Source organism: Hippocampus bargibanti, linkage group LG13, assembly GCF_051943395.1.
Source record: "Hippocampus bargibanti isolate YZ-2025 linkage group LG13, ASM5194339v1, whole genome shotgun sequence".
Taxonomy (NCBI): Eukaryota; Metazoa; Chordata; class Actinopteri; order Syngnathiformes; family Syngnathidae; genus Hippocampus; species Hippocampus bargibanti.
This window is the reverse complement of record NC_142746.1, coordinates 21,944,544-21,966,681: the sequence shown is the minus strand read 5'-3', so window position 1 is coordinate 21,966,681 and position 22,138 is coordinate 21,944,544. Positions and strand designations below refer to the sequence as shown.

General features: G+C 42.8%; 1 protein-coding gene across 1 annotated transcript; it reads right to left on the bottom strand.

Moving 5' to 3' along the window:
* Positions 1–2,040: 2,040 nt before the first annotated feature.
* Positions 2,041–22,010, bottom strand: wapla (WAPL cohesin release factor a). The gene is given in 20 exon segments (XM_089012148.1): positions 2,041–4,417; positions 5,302–5,486; positions 6,336–6,546; positions 6,622–6,861; positions 7,709–7,824; positions 7,900–8,081; positions 8,154–8,230; positions 8,676–8,773; positions 9,355–9,466; positions 10,042–10,272; positions 10,350–10,461; positions 12,287–12,423; positions 13,333–13,515; positions 14,598–14,693; positions 16,341–16,471; positions 16,987–17,303; positions 18,388–18,692; positions 18,694–19,046; positions 19,929–20,277; positions 21,743–22,010. Coding segments are annotated over 19 exon segments (3,468 nt in total). The 5' UTR covers positions 20,245–20,277; positions 21,743–22,010; the 3' UTR covers positions 2,041–4,351.
* Positions 22,011–22,138: the final 128 nt, after the last annotated feature.

Below are 22,138 nucleotides of genomic sequence, written 5' to 3'. Positions count from 1 at the left end.
GGCCTCCCGAAAAAAAAGAAACTATTTTAAGCCGAGCGAGATGGACTCCCACTGCCCTCCATCACAATTACAAAAGGCTACCAAAGGGCGAGTAGTGGGAGGGATGTGGACTGATGACCAAAACAATCGGAAATGGAATTATTAAAGTGGGTTTGAAGAGTCGGTCTGCTCACTACAATATGGGCAATAACGTGGACAGTGATACCTCGCTTTACGAACCCCTTGGCTTACGAACTTTTCGGTTTATGAATGTTAAATTGATGAAAATGTTACCTTGGCATACAAACTATTTTTCGGGATACGAGACCGTTCTCCTAACGAGAAACTGGCAGCCGGCTTGTTTTGGTCCTCTATTCCCCGCCCCCAGTCGTCGGTTAAAGCTACGTGATTGGTCAAGAATGCAGCAGTGAGGGGGTGGGGGTTACAGACACAGAGAGAGTGAAGCCATTCTCCAAAAAAGAAAATGGCTGCCGACATTTTTTTTGTCCTCTATTCCCCGCCCCCAGTCTTCGGTTAAAGCCACGTGATTGGTCGAGAACGCAGCAGTGAGAGGAGGTGGTTTAAACATTAAAGAGACAGGCAGACGACAGGGAGAGAGAGTGAAAAATTGGATAGAAAACAGTGAAATTTGGACTCGTTTCAACTTTGATAGTGTGGACTGCAAGGTTAAAATATTCTATCAATCGGAGTTCAAAGGCAGGGTGTAGACTGCAAGGTTAAAATATCCCATCAATCAGGTTCCACAAATAACCCGCACAAGCCGTCTGTACACTTGATGCAAAAAGCTATCAACCCAGCTAAACAGAACACAATTGATGAGGAACAAGGTAAAATGATAGCAGAGAAAGCACCTCCAAGGGATCATTCCTCAAGATGGTGAAAGAAGAAGGCTCCGTTCCTCATCAAGTGTTTAATGCTGATGAAAGCGGCCACTCCATTCCATCAACGACCATCACAAAGGTCAATAAAACCACTTTATTATAATACCATAGTACAGTTATTATACATAAAATAAGGTATATTGTGTGTAGTTTTAAGGCTTATTTAGTTGAGAATTAGGTTTATGGTGACCTGGGAACGGATTATTCTCATTTTAATAGTTTCCTATGGGAAATTAATTTCTGGGATAAACACTTTTCGCCTTACACACTCTGTCTGGGAACCAATTAAGTTTATAAGCCAAGGTATCACTGTATTGCGTACCAATGACTACATAACAGACGTTAGTCTCAAGCAAGTCAAATCGCCACCACCTTTGTCAAAAACTATTTCATTATTTAGTTGAAGGAAGTCGTAAATGGAGTCATAAAATCTTGCCCGGTAAAAACACATCAAGTGATAATGAAATTATTATCATTACAAGGCATCACAGTATATGAAAAGTACATCATATCACTTATGAATGTCTCAGAAGAAATTATTTTAGTTATGCAGATTTTTTTACACAGAAGTTTAACACTGTTTATATGGTGATTAACAAATAAATCATATTTTAAGACGACATGTTTATTTTGGTGCTAATTTCGTTCTCAAATCTATAGGTGAGTGTAAATAGATTGACAAAAGAGTGATAACTTTATAAAACGTAAGTCTCCTTTTTTAAATTGACATTAGTTTACAGGGGCCCGCCACATCAAATATGGCAGACATGACCACACTAAGCGAGAATCTATTCGTCAATATCAATGCTTAAAGAACGATCGCAGTTTTCATTGCTCTCGCGTTATTTGCTTCTCAATGCGGAAGCGATTTCAGTACATGTATTTGCTACTATGAGTTTAATTATCAAGCTAACAGAATGATTAGCATCACAAAAGTAGCCGGAAAGTAGTTCAGTTGTCACTAACCAGTTACGATAGTTTGCTGTACATAAATATTTACAATTTCATCTTTTTGACTGTATCCATACCGGTTTGAATCGCAAGCTAACCGTGACGCCATCTTACCAGTTCTGGGGTGGGCTTTGGAATAACAAGTGAAGTCAGCTGTGCGCGTTTTCCCGCCGTTAAAAAAAACCGAAACAGTAAATAAAGTCAAAGCCTGTTTTTTTTCTTTTTTACTTTTTCCATTACTATTTACACAGAAATGGGTACAAACATTTTTTTTTCACTCCTTGATTCTTTTTCCAAATATTGTATAAAATAAAATCATCAGCTTCCAGGTAGGTGGGAGGAGGGAAGACAGGAAGTAGAAGTTGGGGAGGAGGCGGGGCAAAAAGTAGTCTAAGCATCTTTGTCACTGGCAATCAATTGCTTATGTACATGAGTATTTACATTCTACAATTCCATACAGAGCAGACATTTTGCAAGGTTAAAGTTCATCACTGAGGGCTGGTGGCCCGGGAAGGCCGAGCGGGTGACGTCCGCGGTGCGGTCGCGCATGGCTAAAAATGACAACGCGTGGGGTCAGCGGGGTTGTATAAATATTTGTGAAAGGTGAGGAGAAACTTGCGGACAGATGGCTGGACATACAGAGAACTATGTTTTTTTTAAACAAATTAATTGTCTTACATAATAGCTGATAATAAGCAACTAAAGCATCCATTCATCTATTAATAATAATAATACATTTCATTTATAAGCGCCTTTCAAAACTATCTATTTGAGTTACTTCGGGGTTGAGTGAACGCTGCCGCATGTGGCTGCCACTGCTCACCCACAGAAAAACCTAACCTGTGACTGTAAAGTGACCTTGAGAGTTTTGAAAGGCGCAGAGAAATTAAATGTATTATTATTATTATTATTATCAAACCCAGAACTCCTTGCTGCGAGGCAAATATGCTTTATCCACAAGTCCGGCGGTGAAATCACAGAGATGTTAAATCATAAAAAAAAAGATTGAAATTGAGTTGAAGATGTATTCAGTGTGCTTAAAATTTTTTAGACGACACAATAAAATAAGCGATAATTAAATTAAAAATATATTTTTTAAAAGCACACATAGTAGTCCACATCTGTAAAGTTAAAATTCATTGTGAGACTACGTATTGAGTTGTTGGATTTAAATAATCTAAAACAAAACACAAACAGATCCAAATTAATTTCTAAGTGGATTCGGAATTCATGAAATTCAAATAAAAGAAGAATTAAAAATGGAAAATGTGAGGGGAAAAAATATTTAAAGTTCACGGATGAAAATGATTGTTTCTTTATGCTAGTCAGTCATATCCACCACTCTTGGTTTTTGATGTACAGTGATACCTTGGTTTACGAACTTAATTGGTTCCCAGATAGAGTGTGTAAGGTGAAAACTATGTATCCCAAAAATTAATTTCCCATAGGAAACCATTAAAATGACAATAATCCGTTCCCAGGTCCCCATAAAACATCATTTTCGACTTTTCTAAGCCTTAAAACTACACATAACATAGCTTATTTTATGTGTATTAAATGTGCTATTGTATTATAATTAAAGAAATAAACTGTACCATATAATAAAGTGGTTTTATTGACCTTTGTGATGGTCGTTGATGGCTTGATGGAATGGAGTGACCGCTTTCATCAGCATTAAACGCTTGATGAGGAACGTAGCCTTCTTCTTTCACCATCTTGAGGAATGATCCCTTGTCGGTGCTTTCTCTGCCATAATTTTACCTTGTTCCTCATTAATTGGGTTCTGTTTAGCTGGGTTGATCGCTTTTTGCATCAAGTGTACAGATGGCTTGTGGAGCCTGATTGATGGGATATTTTAACCATGCAGTCTACACTCTGCCTTTGAACTATCAAAGTTGAAACAAATCCAAATTTCACTGTTTTCTATCCATTTTCTCACTCTCTCTCTGTCATCTGCCTGTCTTTTTAATGTTCAAACCACCTCCTCTCACTACTGCGTTCTTGACCAATCATGTTGCTTTAACCGAAGACTGGGGGCGGGGAATTCAGGACAAAAAACAAGTCGGCTGTCATTTTCTTGTTAGGAGAACGGGCTCGTTCGCGAACGACACATGACTCAATGTGGCAGCTCCGTGTGTATCCCGAAAAATAGTTTGTATGCCAAGGTAAAATGTTCATAAATTTAACATTCGTAAACTGAAAAGTTCGTAAGCCAAGGGGTTCGTAAACCGAGGTATCACTGTAAAATATTTTTAAAATGGGGGTTGAATAAAAGGCAAAAACTAAAATGGAACCATCCGTGAAATTCAATGTTACGTAGATCAACCCCTCCTCCCTTGGCCACTGAGTCCCCCCGAGGGGGGCGGGGGGAGCGCTGGCTTTGGTTCAGTTGTATGTCACTCAAGGGGCGGCGCTCCCGCCCCTTGAGCTCGCCACGCGGTTCTGGTCTGAGAGTACCCGACATGTCCCCATGGCTGTGCTGTGCGGTGGGTGCGTTAGCTTCAGTGTTGCGTCCGCCGTTAGCAGTGCTCCAGATAGTCGATGACCCGGGAGATGGACTTTTGCCCCGTGGTGCCCACCGAACACTGGGAGGCAGACACAAAAACAACAGGGCCACATGGGAAATTGGGAGCGGTTGTGTAACCGACTCCCTGAAATTAAGTAGCCTAGAATCGTGTCACACTCCTAATCGTGGTTTTGTGCGGGTGTTTATATATTTAGCATGGGTGAATAACCAAAGGATATTTAAAAAGTTGCGATTTCAATCATGCTACTAGCTTGCGTAAAGGAAGCGTATCTTTGAGATTCTCAATGAGCAGAGAGGGGAGGGGTGAGCAGTTACACACTGCGCTGGTCAGACCTCTCTCTGGCCTTTTTCGCATGTTAGCGCTTTGTTATAGCTTCAGCCGTTGTTAAAGCGCTATATAAACCAGTATTTATATATTGCATTGTATTTTGTACATTCGCCCCCATTTCATGCTCAGATAACTCCAGACCATTACAACTTAGGAATTAACTATTTTTCTTCAGATAAAAGAAGAGAGTCTACGGTTTCTTATGCCGCATTGGATGTTGATGCAGTCTTAAAATTTGTGCTTTGTACATTGGTCCCCATTTTGTGCTCAGATAACTCCAGACCATTACAACTTAGGAATTAACTGTTTTATCAGATAAATGAAGAGAGTGTACGGTTTCTCACGCTGCATTGAATGTTTATGTAGTCCTAAAACTCAATATTGTGTGGGTCTTGGAATTTGAGTGACAATGATTAAAACTCTGGCCCTGGAGTGGACACATTTTTGCACACATCTGGCAATGAGCCTATCTTCTTCTTCTTTTCCTTTCGGCTTTCCCTTGAAGGGGTCGCCACAGCAAATCAGTGTCCTCCATCTTTAGAGGTTTGATCTGCATGTGAGCCTATATTTTGTTGAAAAAAATTAGTACCATCGAGGACAACGTTGATACTCACCGTGAGGTTCATGAAGCTGAGGAACTTCTTGAGCATCTCTGTCATGATGGAGAAGTCTCCTTTGGGGAGGTGTCGTCTCACAGTAGTCACGTTCACCTGGCTGCCTTGGCAGAGGCATCCCAGGAGCAAAGCCGTGTAGGAGGCCACGATGCTGTCCTCCATGTGCTTGCCGGCATGCTGCAAAGCTTCAAGGGGGGTTCGAAAATAAACCTTAACCAGCTGCATGACTTAAAAATAAATAAATACAGTGATACATTGGCTTACAAACTTAATTGGTTCCCAGGCAGAGTGTTTAAGGCGAAAAGTGTGTATCCCAAAAATTAATTTGGGTCCCCAAACATAAAACATAAGTTTGTACTTTCTAATTTTCTAAGCCTTAAAACTACACAAAATATACCTTATTTTATGCATAATAAATGTGCTCTGGTATTATAATTAAAGAAATAAACTGTACAATATAATAAAGTCGTTTTATTGCCCTTTGTGATGGTCCTTGATGGCTTTCACCACCTTGAGGAATGATCCCTTGTCGGTGCTTTCTCTGCGATAATTTTACCTTGTTCCTCATCAATTGTGTTCTGTTTAGCTTTTTCCATCAAGGGTACAGATGGCTTTTGCCTGTTATTTGTGGAGCCTGAATGATGAGAATTTTAACCTTGCAGTCTACACTCTGAAGTATCAAAGTTGAAACAAGTCCTAATTTCACTGTTTTCTGTCGTCTGCTTGTCTCTTTAATGTTGAACCCCCCCCCCCCCCCCCTCAATACTGCGTTCTCGACCAATCATGTGGCTTTAACAGAAGACTGGGGGCGGGGAATAGAGGACAAAAACAAGTCGGCTGCCATTTTCTTGTTAGGAGAACGGGCTCGTTCGCAAACGACACATCACTCATTGTGTATCCCGAAAAATAGTTTGTATTCCAGGGTAAAATTGTCTTAAATTTAACGTTCGTAAACCGAAAAGTTCGTAAGCCAAGCGGTTCGTAAACCGAGGTATGACCGTCCATCAAAATAACATATTGAAGCATGTATCTACCTTTGTTTAGGTCCAATTCTTCGTCCTCCTCGTCTTTCTTAGGATTCTCCGGTTGGGGTTGGCTGTCGTTGGGCTCGGCCGCCACCCACTGGATCTCCCCCATGGTCTCCTTCCACTCGCCGCTCTGGTCCTGCGGCTTTGGCGCCTCGCTGATCAGGTCGTCCGTTTTGGCTTCGGCCAAGATGGCGGCGCGCTCTCTCTCCAAGAAGAGCTTCCAATGGAACAATATATTTTTTTATCTTCCCTGCAGCGATTCTTCCGGCAATGACGGAATACGTTCCCCTACCTTGACCAAGGCCGCCAAGGCGCCGGAGGCCTGGGGTTTTGAGGCCTCGGGTTTTGAGGCCTCTGGTTTTTCCGCTCCGTCTTCCCGAGTCTCGACCGAGGCGTCCGCCGGGTCCGCCGGGTCGGCCGCCTGCGCCAGATTGTCCTCCAGGCAAAAGTCATCCATGTCGTACTCCATGTCTACCAGATAGTGGCGGTTTCTGGAGCTGTACTCCACCAAATTAATCAGCAGGCCCAGACCCTGGACAAAGGAGCGGAACATGTGAATGATTTTTTTTACATTTATAGAGTGATACATCAGCTTACGAACGCTTTAGTTCACGAACTTTTCGCCTTACGAACATTAAATTCGCGAGAATATAATCTTGGCATACAAACTAGTTTTCGGGAAACACACGGATGGCTGGCGGACTAGTTTTCGTCACCACCTTTCTTTGAGTGCAGACGTGGTTTGTTATCGAGTGGAGTTCTTTTGCTTTTTTGGGACCGAAAAAGACCACACCACAGGCTAGTGTTAAGCCGAAGAGGACATAAAAGAAAATTACGGTTGTGCAGAGGTAGATGATCGAAAAACACGAACAAGGCGTGCGTTTGTGTGACTTAGCGTCCCAGTACCAGTATGCTATGTCGACCATTGCTACGTGTGGCTAAGGATGTTTCTATGTTGTCTAAGCAATAGAAGAGATTGAAAAACTTCTTCTGATTTGGATTAACGAAAAGCAGCTAGCAGGGGACAGTGTGTGAGGGTATTATCGCTGAGAAAGCACGGCAACTTCACTCGGATATCGTCAAGAGGCAACTACATCAACGACCATCACAAAAGTCAATAAAATGACTTTATTACACAGTAGTTTATTTCTTTAATTACAATCCAATAGCATATTTGTAAAACATAAAATAAGGTATATTTTGTGTAGTTTTAAGGCTTATTTAGTAGAAAAGTATGTTTTATGGGGACCTGGAAACGGACTTTTCTCATTTTAATGGTTTCTTATGGGAAATAAATGTTTGGCAAACGAACTTTTCGCCTTACACACATTTTCAATTAAGTTCGTAAGCTGAATGATTGTCTTCAAAAATGTTCTTACCAGCACTCGCACGTCGAACCGTTGCTCCTGAGGGATGAAGCGAGGAACCCGCAGAACGCAATTCAGCGCCGTAACGATGAGCTTATCCTGCTCACCTGTTTTGGTGCTTCCCCACTCTGCAGGCAAAAACAAAATCGTTTAAGACACTGGAAGATAAGAGACACAATCCCACCGAACGGTCCAAAAGATACCGTTGTCGTGGGTGAGGTTCAGCAGCACGCCGATGACGGCCCTCATGCAGTCCTCCACCGCCTTCCCCACGTTGCTGAAGCTGCAATGGGGCAACGAGGTGGCGCCCGACTCGGCCGACAAGGAGCTGTTGTTCAACGCTCGGCTATATCGCTGGATCATATCCTCGCAGTAGCACAGCGCCCTGAAATCCCCCCCAAAAGTGTGAGGGGCGAGCCCAATTTGGCTTTTGACAAGACGGGTTTTGTCGACTCACCTTGCGGAGGAGACGATGAGCTGCGAGTCCTTGTAGGCAATTAAGTAGCCCTGGTTTTCCGGATTCTGCACCGTCACCTGTCGCAACCCAGAGGTGACAGCAATAATAATAATAATCAGAATAATAATATATTTCATTTAGTGCCTTTCAAAACTCCCAAGGTCACTTTTACTGTCACAGGATATTTTTTCTGTGAGTGAGCAGCGGCAGCCACACGCGCCAGCGTTCACTCTACCGTGAAGTAACTGAAATGGATAGAAAGCTATCTAGCTAGCCAATCGTTAGCCAAGAGATACCCAGCTAGATAGCCAGCCAGCTAGAGAGTGAACAGATAGCTAGCTAGCCAGCCAGCGGTAATAGATAGCAAAGAGCTAGAAAATGATAATAATAATGATAATAATAAAAATAATAATAATAATAATACATTTTATTGATTTATTTATTTGACTCTCAATGCAAACTCTCAATGCAAGGATGTCTATGATATAACGTTTGAGACGAAAAGCCTCCTACTGTACTTACACTCTCAAGTACGCGCAAACATCGCTCGGCTCCCCACAGGGCCGCCACGAGGTTCTCCTTGTCGTCCTCTTGGCTCAGGTTTTGCACGCACTCCCTCACTACGACACAAACGAAGCAGACAACAATTTAATTGGCACATCCAATAAGTCAAGACGGGAAAGCACCTCTTCAAATAGATTTATTTACTCGGCAGGTCCCAAAATGTGTCACAAAGTTGTCAATCCTCCTTGAGACACTTTATGCAAAAGGCTATCTATTCCATCAAGCCATCAATGACCATCACAAAGGTCAATAAAACCACTTTATTATCCAGTACAGTTTATTTCTTTAATTATAATACCATAGCACATTTATTATACATAAAATAATGTATATTTTGTGTAGTTTTAAGGCTTATTAAGTTGAAATGTATGTTTTATGGGGACCTGGGAACGGATTATTGTCATTTTAATGGTTTCCTAAGGGAAATTATTTTTTGGGATACACACTTTTCACCTTACACACTCTGTCTGGGAACCAATTAAGTTCGTAAGCCAAGGCATCACTGTATTTGATAAGAATTGTCCAATTTAGAAAGAAGCCTGATCGCAATGAGGAGATATCACATTTCTTGTGAAGGTTTTTTTTGTCCTCTTGACGTTGCCATGACGTCTATTTGGATATTCAAAACGTGATGTACCTTTGTCGACAACGTGGTCCAAACCTCCCAAGAGTCGTAGCTCTTCCTTGAACCAATCGCCTGCTCTTTTGGACGTCAGAGAGAGCAACGTCTCCATCGCAAGGTGACCCGTCTAGAAAAAGAGAAAATCAATAAATCAATAAACTCTCCAGGTCACTTTACAGTCCCAGGATCAGTTTTTCTTTGGGTGGGCAGCGGCCAGTGTTCACTCAACCCCGAAGTAACTCAAATAGAAAGCGAGCTAGCTAGCTTATAGCTAGATAGCTAGATAGCTAATAGATGGCGAGCTAAATAGACATATAGCCATTCAGCAAATAGTCGGCTAAATAGCTAGCTAGATAGCTAGATAACCATTACGCTAACAGATAGCCAGCTCGATAGCTCATAGATTGCCAGCCAGATAGCTAGCCAGCGAGCAAGATAGCTAATATATAGCAAATAGATCGCAAATAATAATAATAATAATAATAATACATTTCATTTCTATGCAACTTTCAAAACTCATAAGGTAGATAGCAAATAGCTAGCTACCGAGGTAGCTAGCTAAATAGATAGCTAGCCAGCCAGATAGTTAGCTAATAGATAGCCAGCCAGATAGCTAGCCAGCCATCTAGATGGCTAATAAGTAGCAAATGGATGGCAAATAGATAGCTAGCTAGGTAGCTAATAAGTAGCTTTCCAACGCACCGTGATGTTTTCCAGATCCAGATGTTTATTGTGGACCGTTTCACACAGTTTCCGGATCTTCTCTTTGACTTTTGCGACTTCCTTGGCGGTGAGCTGGTCCTGGTGGGCCGGGTAGTCCTGGTCCAGCTCTAGTAGCTTGATCATCAGCTCCAGGCAGGCGCGATCCAGGTCCATGTTGAGGCGGTCGCGGCTCAAGATGTACATGAGCGCCGCCGTGCACAAGGCCAGGTTCTGATGGACAAAAAAAAAGTGAGCGAACACAGGAACCTGGCGGGAGAATCCAAATTCAGACAAGATTTAGGACTGACCGGGTGCTGCGACGAGTCGCTGAGCATTTTGAAGACCTGCGCCACCTTGCCTCTTGCCCGTAGATGCATCCTGAAGCTGGGCATGGCGCAACGTGTCGCCAGGCTGATTATACTGCAACACGTGGGGAAGAATGACAAAGGTGAATCGTTTGTCAGGATGGGTCTCTTCCAATCATGTTCCACCATTTGAAGAAATACCATCGACTCGGGGCGGGGAGATTAACTCATTCACTGCCAGACGATGTGCAAAAAATGTGTCCGCTCCAGTGCCAGGGTTTGTGTCATTGTCACTCAAATTGCAGGACCCACAAAATATACAATTTTCGGAATATTCAATACAGCGTTAGAAACCTTAGAATCTCTTCTTTCATCAGAAAAAGATGAGTTAACTCCTAAATGAAATGGCTCTGGAGTTATATGAGCTTGAAATGTGGGCAGCTGTACAAAATACAATACATACATATTGATTTATATAATAATACTAATAATACTAATACTACTACTACTACTAATAATAATAATAATAATAATGTTCATTTCTAAGCACATTTCAAAACTCTCAAGGTCACAGAATAATGTTTTTTCTGTGGGTGAGCAGCGGCAGCCACACAAGGCAGCGTTCACTCAAATAGATAGAAAGCTAACTAGCTAGCTAGCTAATAGCGAGCCAATAAATCCAAAACTAGGATCATACGTGCTCTTGCTGATGAAATTATTTTCATCTCAGGAGCCTTTAAATAAATAAATAAATAAATAAATGAATGAATCATTGGAGCGTTTCCAAGCAGCAAGATGCGGCATGAGCTTTGGCGGAAAGCACCAGTTGCTTTCTGGACCGGAGAAGACGCGCCAATGTGGACAAATGTTAATTGACAAGCACTTGCATCCGTTCCATCAATTTAATGAGCTACTTGGCACTCATAATATCAACAAAGACGTTAATGCTCGTGTCTTGACTGGTATTCGTAGGAGGGGATTCTGGCATCTCTTCACCGGCTCATTTAAAGGACAACCGACACCTCCGGACAAGTTGCGCCCATAATTTGTAAAATCACTTTAAATGACTTCGACTGAGCGCATTTTACAAAGATTTCACCGCATATAGCTATATTTTACCTTTTAAGACTCGGGCTGAATATTCAGGAAGTCTTGTTTTTGAGTTAGTGACGATTCCTGACGTGACATCATGGAGGGAATGCCTCTCACCGAGAAAGTGACACACAATGCATTTTGGGTACTTTTTTTCATCTAAAAACACTGTGTTGACCGCGAAATCAGAAGGAAAATTACATAAATAACGCGATGGTGAATCGTGTGTCGCAGCCAATTGCGGTAACACGCATAAGGAAGATATAAGTTGCCACAAATTCCCTGCAGACAAATCAGCCCATTTCCAACGGAGCTAGGGCGCCATCTTGTGCATTTTCTGGGTGATACATTGGAGTCCAGATGGCTCCAATTGATACGGAAGGACTTCTTTAATTGATTGCAAACATGTATGCTTTCCTCTTCAGAACTATTTGAATCATATTCATAACTGGATGAGTAACAAGAAATCTCCCAATCTGAACTCTCTGAAGCCATTGTTTTGATTCTGGAGCAAGGCAGTTTGTGAAGGAGTATCCTGGCGTGACATCACGAACAAGGGGGCGGGACTTTCTGAATCGGCCCAGTTTCCGAGCTCATTTTGTGGCAGTTTTGGGACAATTTAACTCATTTTTATTGTTTTTTTTGCATTTGACTAAAAATATGAGCCTGCGTGTTTTGACTATTTTAGATGCTATAAAACGTTTTTCCGATGTCAGTTAGGAAAAAAAAAAATAATTGTGTCGGTTGTCCTTTAAAGTGCACCAGATACACAATTGAATTTAACATAAAAAAATACAAATAAAAAATAGCATGGGAGAAGGCAAACTAAGCGTTTAGGCTACGCTTACCTAAGGCATCTCGTGTTGAGTGGCTGACTGCTTTTCAAGCCCGTCTCCAGGTACTCAAAGTCATCTGTGAACTCTTGATTCTCCCCAAACTCCACCACGTCGTTGAAGTGCTTGACATGCTGCACCACCGTGTACAGCTGGAAAGAGGGTTGGGGGGGGTGTGTGGCAAATGAGGTTAATTGCGGCTAATTGGCAAAAGCCGCGGCATCTGCCCGCACGCCTTGCAGGGAAATGCTTATTGCAGGGTAAAGGCGCCGTAAGCGGAAATGGATTGGATTGGATTTGCCTTTATTAGTCTCGCAGTGGAGAAATGTACATGTCACAGCAGCAAAGCGATAAAAGATAAATGATAAATGGCGGCCTTGGATTAGCTCGGTCAAGAGTGGTTAGCTAGAGTCTGGTTAGCTAGCTATATATTAGCTAGCTGGCTATCTATTAGCTATCTATCTAATAACTAACTATCTATCTAGCTAGCTTTTTATTTATTTGAGTTATTCCGGTTTGAGTGAACTCTGGCGCGTGTAACTGCCGCTGCTTACACACAGAAAAACTGATCCAGTGACTGTCAAGTGACCTTGAGAGTTTTGAAAAGCGCTAGCTATCTATTGGCAGTCTAGCTGGCTGGCTAGCTATATAGCTCGCTATCTATTAGCTATCTATTGGCGGTCTGGCTGGCTTGCTAGCTATCTATTAGCGGTCTAGCTGGCTGGCTAGTTATCAAGCTAGCTATCTATTAGCTAGCTGGCTTTCTATCAGAGTTACTTCCAGGTTGAGTGAACGCTGATGCTTGTGGCTGCCGCCGCTCACCCATCGAACTACTTATCCTGTGATTGGAAAGCGACCTTGAGATTTTTGAAATGCTGCCCCAATATGTCAAAGGCCCTCGCCAGCGCTTTATCTGTACCCAAGCATGAAAAAACAAAACCCGAACCAATTCGGGAATGGCGTTCATATTTCCAATTCCCGAATAAATTTGCGAATGGCAGTGAATAAGTTAATAATGAGATTTTTATTCACTTAACACGCCGCGTTGCGTTCAGGCTCACCTCCTTGTGCTCTTTCCTGCACTTGAGAGCCGTGACGATGTCCTGGTAAGGTCGCGTGGGGATGGTCTCTGATTTAATGACTTTGGGCGGGGGCGGAGGAGCTTTAAACAAGCCGTCATCTTTATTATTGGAGTTGCTGTCCTTGCCGCCATTGCCGCCATTGCCGCCGCTCGATGCGATGGCCTGGGGAGGAGAAAGCAGGAAAAAGTGAAATGCAACTCAGGCAGCCAGCTACAAAATCTGTTTAATGACATGTCTTAACAATTTAACGCAAGCGAATAGTCTGTTAGGCACACAAAGTCCCGAATAAGTGCCGTTTGCAGATGAGGAAGTGCAACTTTTGAAAATCCCCCTTGACAACAGTGCAATTTGTGAGTTCCCTCAGCAAACATTGACTTGCGTGGGAGGAGGAGGGGGGGTGAAGTGAGATTAAAATGCGGCGTTTTCATAAATGGAGGGTCACCGTCGGGGCAAACAAGTCCATTCGAAGAGAAAGAGACTAATTAGAGCAATTAAAAGCAAAAAAAAAAGCATTGAATACTGAGAGACCAATAAACAATATTCCCGCCTTAGTGCTCTGGAGGGGCCGACGGGGCAATTGCGTAACAAACTGCTAATGATTCCATAATGCGGCGTGCGGCCAAATGACAAATGAGGAAAAAAAGTCTGGAAAAAAAAAAAGCGGGGCGGGGGGCACACGCATATAGAGGTAACATCCGACTTACGACCAGCTCAGCTGACGACCACCAGACCCTTTTTTTCCAAAATTTTAATTCTACGCCTGGCACCGCAACGCGCTAGACGGCCGGCAATGCGTATGTCAATTTTGGCCAGCCAGCCAGCATGTCACTCTCGCACAACAATCGACCGCGTGATGGCACCAGGGGGGAGGGGGGAGGGGGGGGTTGCGAGTCATTTAGCCTCAGAATCTCTATTTAATATTTTGAATGGATTTCGACTGACGACCATTTGGTCGGACCTGAACTCGGTCGTAAATCGGATGTTACCTGTATACAGAAGTATATTAGGAAAGCTGTTGCAAATGCAATCTATTTAGCTATCTATCTAGATAGCTACCTAGTGTATTAGCTAGCTAGCTAGCTTTCAATTGGAAATCCGCCGATCGGCGGCAAATTCTCATCCGTGAAACGTTGTCGTTTCAATGGCGCTCTGAAGTGCAATGTGATGAATGCTCCATGCAGCAAAAAATAAAATAAAAGAGAGACAAACGCAATTGGTCGAGTGGCGTGCCGGCGGCGCCTTACCGGGGCCGTTTGCGGTCGAGCCATGGCCGGCACGGGGAGCTCTTCGGACTCCGGCTGGTTCCAGTGCCGAGCGTTGTACACCGCTTTGGCGGGAGACTGAAACAGAAGAGGCGGAGGGTTGGTTTTCATCAAGATATGACATGTCGTGCCGTGGAAATGTCAAATGGGTGGGTGTGGGTTTAATGGAGGTTGCCCATGCCCCTTTTTGATGAGAAGAATAATAATAATAATACATTTCATTTATAATTTTTGTGTTGCGTATTGCGATTTTGTGTTGCGTCAGCATAATGATCACAGATGTCAAACTAAAGGCCCGGGGGCAAAATCTGGCCCATCACATCATTTTGTTCGGCCCCAGCAAGAAAATAAGCAAAATTATGAAATACCATGATTGGATATTGGATATATATTGGATATGCCTTTATTAGTCTCACAGTGGAGAAATTTACATTTCACAGCAGCAAAGTGATGAAAGGAATGCTTGCTAAAGTTTGAACTAAAATTTAAAATTGTCGTATGTAAACCACAATAACAATTATTTTTCGTGATTTCAAACTTAGAAAATAGTTATTTGTTAATTTATTATGCGCTCTACATGTAGTATGTGGAGGAGATGAAACATTCTAATGGCTTCCTCAAATTAATCACGGCCCTCGAGAGGAAACCGTCACAACAACAATAATAATAATACATTTCATTTACAATACATTTCACAGATTTAGTTTTTCTGTGGGTGAGCAGCGGCAGCCACGTGCGCCAGCATTCACTCAACCCGTAACTCAAATAAATATAAAGATAGCTAGCTAATAGATGGCTAATCTAACTAGAGAGCTAGCTAGTTGTGTTAAGTTCATTCTGTCTCCTGGTTATCAGTTGCAAATCATCGAGATAGCTATATAGCTAATAGATAGATAGCTAACCAGCTAGATAAATAGCTAGCTGGATATGTTACAATTCCACAAAAAGATACACTTTTTTTGAATTCAAATTTCCCCATTGTGGGACGAATAAAGTTTTTTTGAATCTAATTTTTTTTAAGGCTGTAAACTGCTGTGTGACTCCGACAACAACGACCTCCCGATGCTGCTGGATTGTGTGTGTGTGGCCCGCGGCAAAAAAAAACTGACATACACCAACAATTTACATCCGCACGGTTATCTGTTCAGGATTTGGCATGGAATGGTCCGACGTGATGACATGTCGAAATAATTCAATTGTTTTCTGTCCTAACAGCCTCCGGCGGGGCTAAGCTAAGCGAAGCGATAATGAGGCCCGTGACAAAATTTTACTTTGACACTATTGACTGTTTTCACACTCAAATACAATTACAATGCGACTTGAAAGCGTTTCGAAAATCTGCTGAGAAGCTAAAAAGCCCATCTTACTATTTCAAAAATGTAAAGTCAAAGTAAATAGCGCCCAACACGGGAATTTATGGCATTAAATTTCAAAACAAACAACAGCAACCAGCGCCAGTAAAAGTCATTCAGCGCTCGCCGTTCATCTCAATAAAGCGCCGCGGCGCCCAACACAAGCGTGATTTTTGTAAATGAACGCAAAGGAGACCACATGAATATTGTACTACACCGGTCTGAGACGTCGGTGGTGCGGCACGGAACGCCACCCAGCAAGCTACATAGCTAGCTAGCTGGCTATTAGCCGTCACCACCACCTCAAGTGCCACAAAGCACTTGACAGAACAACATTTTTTTGGACAGATGTGCGCAATGGTGACTGGCGAACCTTTTTGGGGCCGCTGAAGATCTTCTTGAATCCGCCGCCGAGGTCCTTGGACTTGTCGCTTTGCTTCCCTGAGCGTCCTTTTTGGCCCTCGGCGCCGCCCGGACTGGAGTCGTCGGAGAAGTCAAAAGTGTCTGCGGCGGAAGAGGGGGGACGACGATTGTGAATTATGTCTTGTCTATGAGTTTTGAAAGGCGCTAATTATATACTATTATTATTACTCTTACTATTCTTACTGTTAGTATTATTATTATAACTATTATTATTGCTACTATTATTATATAATTATTAGTATTAGTATTATTTGTAGTAGTATTACTATTATTATTCCTATTATTACCAAATATTTATTATTATTACTATGACTACTACTAGTTTTACTACTCTTACTATTATTACTATTACTATTATTGTTACTCTTACTAGTATGACTGTTAGTATTATTACTATTATTATTATTACTTTTATTATTGTGATTATTATTATTACTTTTATTATTGTGATTATGATGATGATGATGATGATTATTACAAAAAGTCTCAGTTGCGCATTCACAAGGCAGCCAAAATAAAAAAACAAATTGTGAAGAGAATGTCGACGTCGGAATTATGCGGCAGATCGCAACGACATTTTTTGAAAATGGGCGTACCCGTATTGCTGCTGGCCTGGCTGTCCTGCGAGTCGCTGGTATGCGGGCTGTCCACGCCCGAACTGAGCGCGGCCAAGGCGGCCGCGGCCGCCCTGACTTTCTTCTCCTTGACGTCGTTGTCGTCATCGTCGTCGTCGTCGCTGTCGCTCTCGCTGAGGTCGTCAAAGCCAAAGTATTTAATCTTGTAGCTGCTCTTCCCCCCGCCGGAAGTTTCCGAGGCTTCGTCGCCTTCGCGGGCTTCTTCGTCCTCGAAGCCGAAGAATTCCAGCTTCGACTCGGCTTTGGACTTTTTGGTCTTGACGCAAGAGGTTCGGAATCTAGAAGAAATCGTGACGTTTCGGATGCTTTTTTTAAACAGATGGACTGAAATCCGACGTTAGAATACAAACCACTCTATGTGGGCTGGTGTTCATTTTTTTTCAGCATCAATTTAAATAATTCATTTACAAGCGCCTTTCAAAAGTCACAAAGTCACTTTACAGTCACAGGATAAATTTTTCTGTGGGTGAGCAGCGGCAGCCACACGCGCCAGCGTTCACTCAACCTGGAAGGAACACAAATGGATAGAATGCTAGCAGGCTAAAAGATAGCCAATCGCTAGATGGCTAGCGAGCCAGATACACAGCTAATAAATAGCTATAAGATAGCAGTTAGCTATCTATTTACTATCTAGCTGATTGGCGATAAATATCGCTGTCTTTTAGCTATCTAACTAACTAGCTGGCTATGTAGCTAGCTATCTATTTGCTGTCTATTAGCTATCTAACTATCTAGCTATCTATTTGCTGTCTATTAGCTATATAACTAACTAGCTGGATGGCTAGGTATCTATTTTCTGTCTATTAGCTATCTAACTAACTATCTGGCTATGTAGATAGCTATCTATGTGCTGTCTATTAGCTATCTAACTATATGGGTATCTAGCGAGCTATCTATTTGCTGTCTACTAGCTATCTAACTAACTAGCTGCTATCTAGCGAGCTATCTATTTGCTGTCTATTAGCTATCTCACTAATGAGCTGGCTAGCAATCTATTTGCTGTCTATTCGCTATCTAACTAACTAGCTGGCTATCTAGTGAGCTATCTATTTGCTGTCTATTAGCTATCTAACTGGCTATCTAGCGAGCGATCTATTTGCTATCTAACTATCTCGCTGGCTATCTAGCTAGCTATCTATTGGCTGTCTATTAGCTATCTAACTAACTAGCTAGCTTGCTATTTGCTGTCTATTAGCGATCTGACTAATTAGCTGGTTATCTAGCAAGCTATCTATTTGCTATCTGTCTTGCCCTGTGACTGTAAAGTGACCTTGAGAGTTTTGAAAGGCGCTTAGAAATGAAATGGATTATTATTATTATTATTATGATGATGATTCAATCCCAAATGTGCTCCTGACTTACCTGGCAGGTTTCGGCTGCACCTCTGACTTCTTCTTCATCTGTCCGGCGTCGCCAAGGTCGGCGGGCGTGGCCGGCGACACCAGCTCGTCGGCGCTGCGCTCAATTAAATCCTGGATGGTGACGTTGCACACCGACACGCAGGACGGGTGCAGCACCGTGTAGTCGCGCACCCTGCCGGCTCCCTTCCCCGCGGCTTTTTTGACGTTGCCGGCGCTGTTGCTCGCCGAGGCGGAAGCCGCGCTGTCGGGTTTCTCGGGAGCGGTCGGCGCTTCCGCCGCCGCCGCTTCCGCGTCGTCTTCGGCGAAATAATTTGTTGGAGCGAGCGCGCGGTTGGTATTTCTTGCAGTTTGAGGCTCTGAGGGTGAACGGGGAGGGGGGGATGTTGTCCACAGGTTCTGGGGGGGGATCCCGCTCTGGAGTTTCTTGCGACGGCGGTGCGTTATTATCGGACAAGGTGGTTTGGGGGTGTACGTTAGCCCCTGGAACGTCAGTGGGTTGTGAGACGGGGGTCTTCTGGGTCCCTGAGGAGTTGTGAGCCGATGGCGCTGCTGCGTTGGATAAAGACGTGGTGGGCGCCGCCGGCATCTGGATGCTTTCTGGAGCGCTAACGCACCTCGGCTTGTTATTTTCAACCGTCTTTGGGTCAGCTGCTGTCTTGGCTGTGAGCAGACAAAAAAGAAAACAAAGGAATGTTACAAAGTGTGACATCATCACTTCAAAGTACCGTATTTTCCGCACTATAAGGCACAACCAAAACCTGTTATTTGCTTCAAGAGATAACCCTGCGCATTATACGCTGGTACGCCTTATATGTGAAGTCATATTGAACCACAACAGGTCTGGCAACTATAGTCAGCAGCCACAGACTCCATTTCTCCTGAGTATGCTATTTTTTAATTTCTGAATCATAACTGCCATGAAAGCTGGCTATCTAGCTAGCTATTTGCTAGCTACCTCGCTGGCTATCTTGCTAGCTATCCCGGTGGCTATCTTGCTAGCTACCCCCGCTGGCTATCTATCTATTTGCAAATTTCCCCATTGCGGGACGAATAAAGGTATTCTGATTCTGATAGCTGGCTATCTATCTATCTAGCTAGCTATTTATCTAGCTGGCTAGCTATCTAGCTGGTGGGCTATCTATCTAGCTGGCTAGCTAGCTATCTATTGGCTATATAGTTATCGAGCTCTCTATCTAACCATTTATTAGCTAGCTAGCTTTCTATCTATTTGAGTTACTTCCGGGTTGAGTGAATGCTGGCGTGTGTGGATGCCGCTGCTGATTTATTTGCTATTTATTAGCGATGCATTTGCGATCTATTATATATTTAGTGTATATAATAGTATTCAATAGGAAACGTCGCATAAAAACAACAGATTGACATTATATACTATCCGGTAGTGTAAACGCCACATCGGCCATTTTGAATGGATCTCGACTTACGACCATTTTGTCGGAACGGAACCCGGTCGTGACTCGGATGTTACCCGTATGTATATAAATAACGCACTAGCGTGAAAAACGGGTCCTTCCCCCTCCTTACTTGGAACTCTATCCGCGGTCACAACGGCGACATTTTCGGCCATCGTCTGGGCCGCGATGCCCTCGTCGACGCTCATGGACTCGTCGTCACTGTCGAAGCCGAACGGGTCGTCCTCGCTGTCGCTGTCCTCCAGCCGAGGTCTCTTGGAGAGCTCGTCCGACTTGCCGTGAGGCCTTTTGGCTCCCAGCTGGGCCTTGTAGGTAGTTTCGCCCCATTTGGTGGTCAGGGTGGGCTTCCGGTTGGAGAAGACTTCTTCGAACTTGGAGTTGGCTTCGCCTCCCTTACGGTTGTACGTTTTCCCAAATCTGGATGTCATGGTGGTGACTTTATGTTACATATTAACTGGGACCTGAAATGCAAGGCCAACATGTGAAAAAAAAAAAAAATCGGACATAGATGCTGCTTTTTTTCCATTTATGGGGCTTAAAAAAACACCTTGTGCTTTGGCGACAGACCTTTTATTCTGTGTCGAGGTAGATATGTTTCACTGTCAAAGGGAATGCTTCTTTTATATCTTATGATGTTACCAAGGCAACAGGATAAACTTTGAAGAATTTTGGGCCATATTATTTGCTCATGTTCAGTCAAATATTTCAAACCACATTACTGCGTCACCTCAGTGTTGGAAGACAGTCCAAAACTGTTGACAGATTGTTTGCTATTACAGTGATATCTCGGTTTACGAACCACTTGGCATACGAACTTTTCGGTTGACGAACCTTAAATTTATGAAAATTTTATCTTGGCATACAAACTACATTTTGGGATACACACGAAGCTGCCACAATGAGTGATGTGTCCTTGGCGAACGAGCCCGTTCTCCTAACAAGAAAATGGCAGCCGGCTTGTTTTGGTCCTCTATTCCCCGCCCCCAGTCTTCGATTAAAGCCACATGATTGGTCAAGAAAGCAGCAGTGAGGGGAGGTGGTTTGAACATTAAAGAACAGGCAGACGACAGAGCGAGAGTAAGAAAATGGATAGAACACAGTGAAATTTGGACTTGTTTCAACGTTGATAATTCAAAGGCAGAGTGTAGACTACATAGAATATACATAAAATAATAATATATTAAATAATAATAATAATAAAAAATAAATAATAATAATAGACATAAAATAATGTATATTTTGTGTAGTTTTACGTCTTATTTAGTAGAAAATAATGCTTTATGGGGACCTGGGAACGGATTATTCTCATTTTAATGGTTTCCTATAGGAAATTAATTTTGGGGATACACACTTTTCACCTTACACTCTGTCTGGGAACCAATTAAGTTCGTAAGCCAAGGTATCACTGTAGATCACACATGAAATGCATTTTATTTCTATTATTTTAATAGAGGTTGATGCGGAGAAAATCACAGTTTGGCTTTAAAAAAATCCTATTTAACTTTTCAATGATATTACAAAGTGACACAAGTGAAGCGAGCTCAGCCGCGAATAAAACAGCTGCTTTCAACACGTTTCCGTCACACTTCTAATGCCCGACACGTTAAAAAAAACACGCATATTAGATTCACTTTTACATGACTAAATTACTCGCTACGTTCATTTATCGTATATATTAAATTAACTTTGGGACGTCTAAAAACGCGGCGACCCTACGAGCGGCACATCGGGTTGTAAAGTTCACATAAAGTTAGCCGATAGCTGTTAGCACGGTGTGCTAGCTGCTGGTTTACACATCGTATAAAACGTTGAGAATTGTACATTTATAACTCATCGTGGTCGGCAAATACGAATGAAAAACAAAAATGGGTTCAAGTGACAAAAGTAGAATTTCAATCACCAAGTTTGGCAAGTACTCCGTGTTACCTTTTAACTCCAGAATAGGCTTGTTTGTTAGCCAACCGGCTAGGCCTGATTCCTCAAACCAAGCGCCTAAAGTCCGTCTCGCGGAGTAAAAACAATGCCAAAAACGCGTCCCCCGAGCGGTATCCACTGCCAGGGAATCGCCAGTGTGCGATTAAACTAAACACGCGTGTTCAAACGCGGTCTAAATTTAGTGGATAATCCCGTCTATCGCATTTTGGAGTGCCACTGGCCGCCATTGAAACACCCCCTCCCCTTCTCGTTTAGCTCGGCCACAACCGACTTGTCATGCGGGCTTCGGCGCTGAAATGATCCAATCAGCTGCTCGGATGTTTGGAGGTGTAGTAGTGAAGTCTAGTCTGATTGGTTGGGAATTGAACGATTGTATCGCGATAGGGG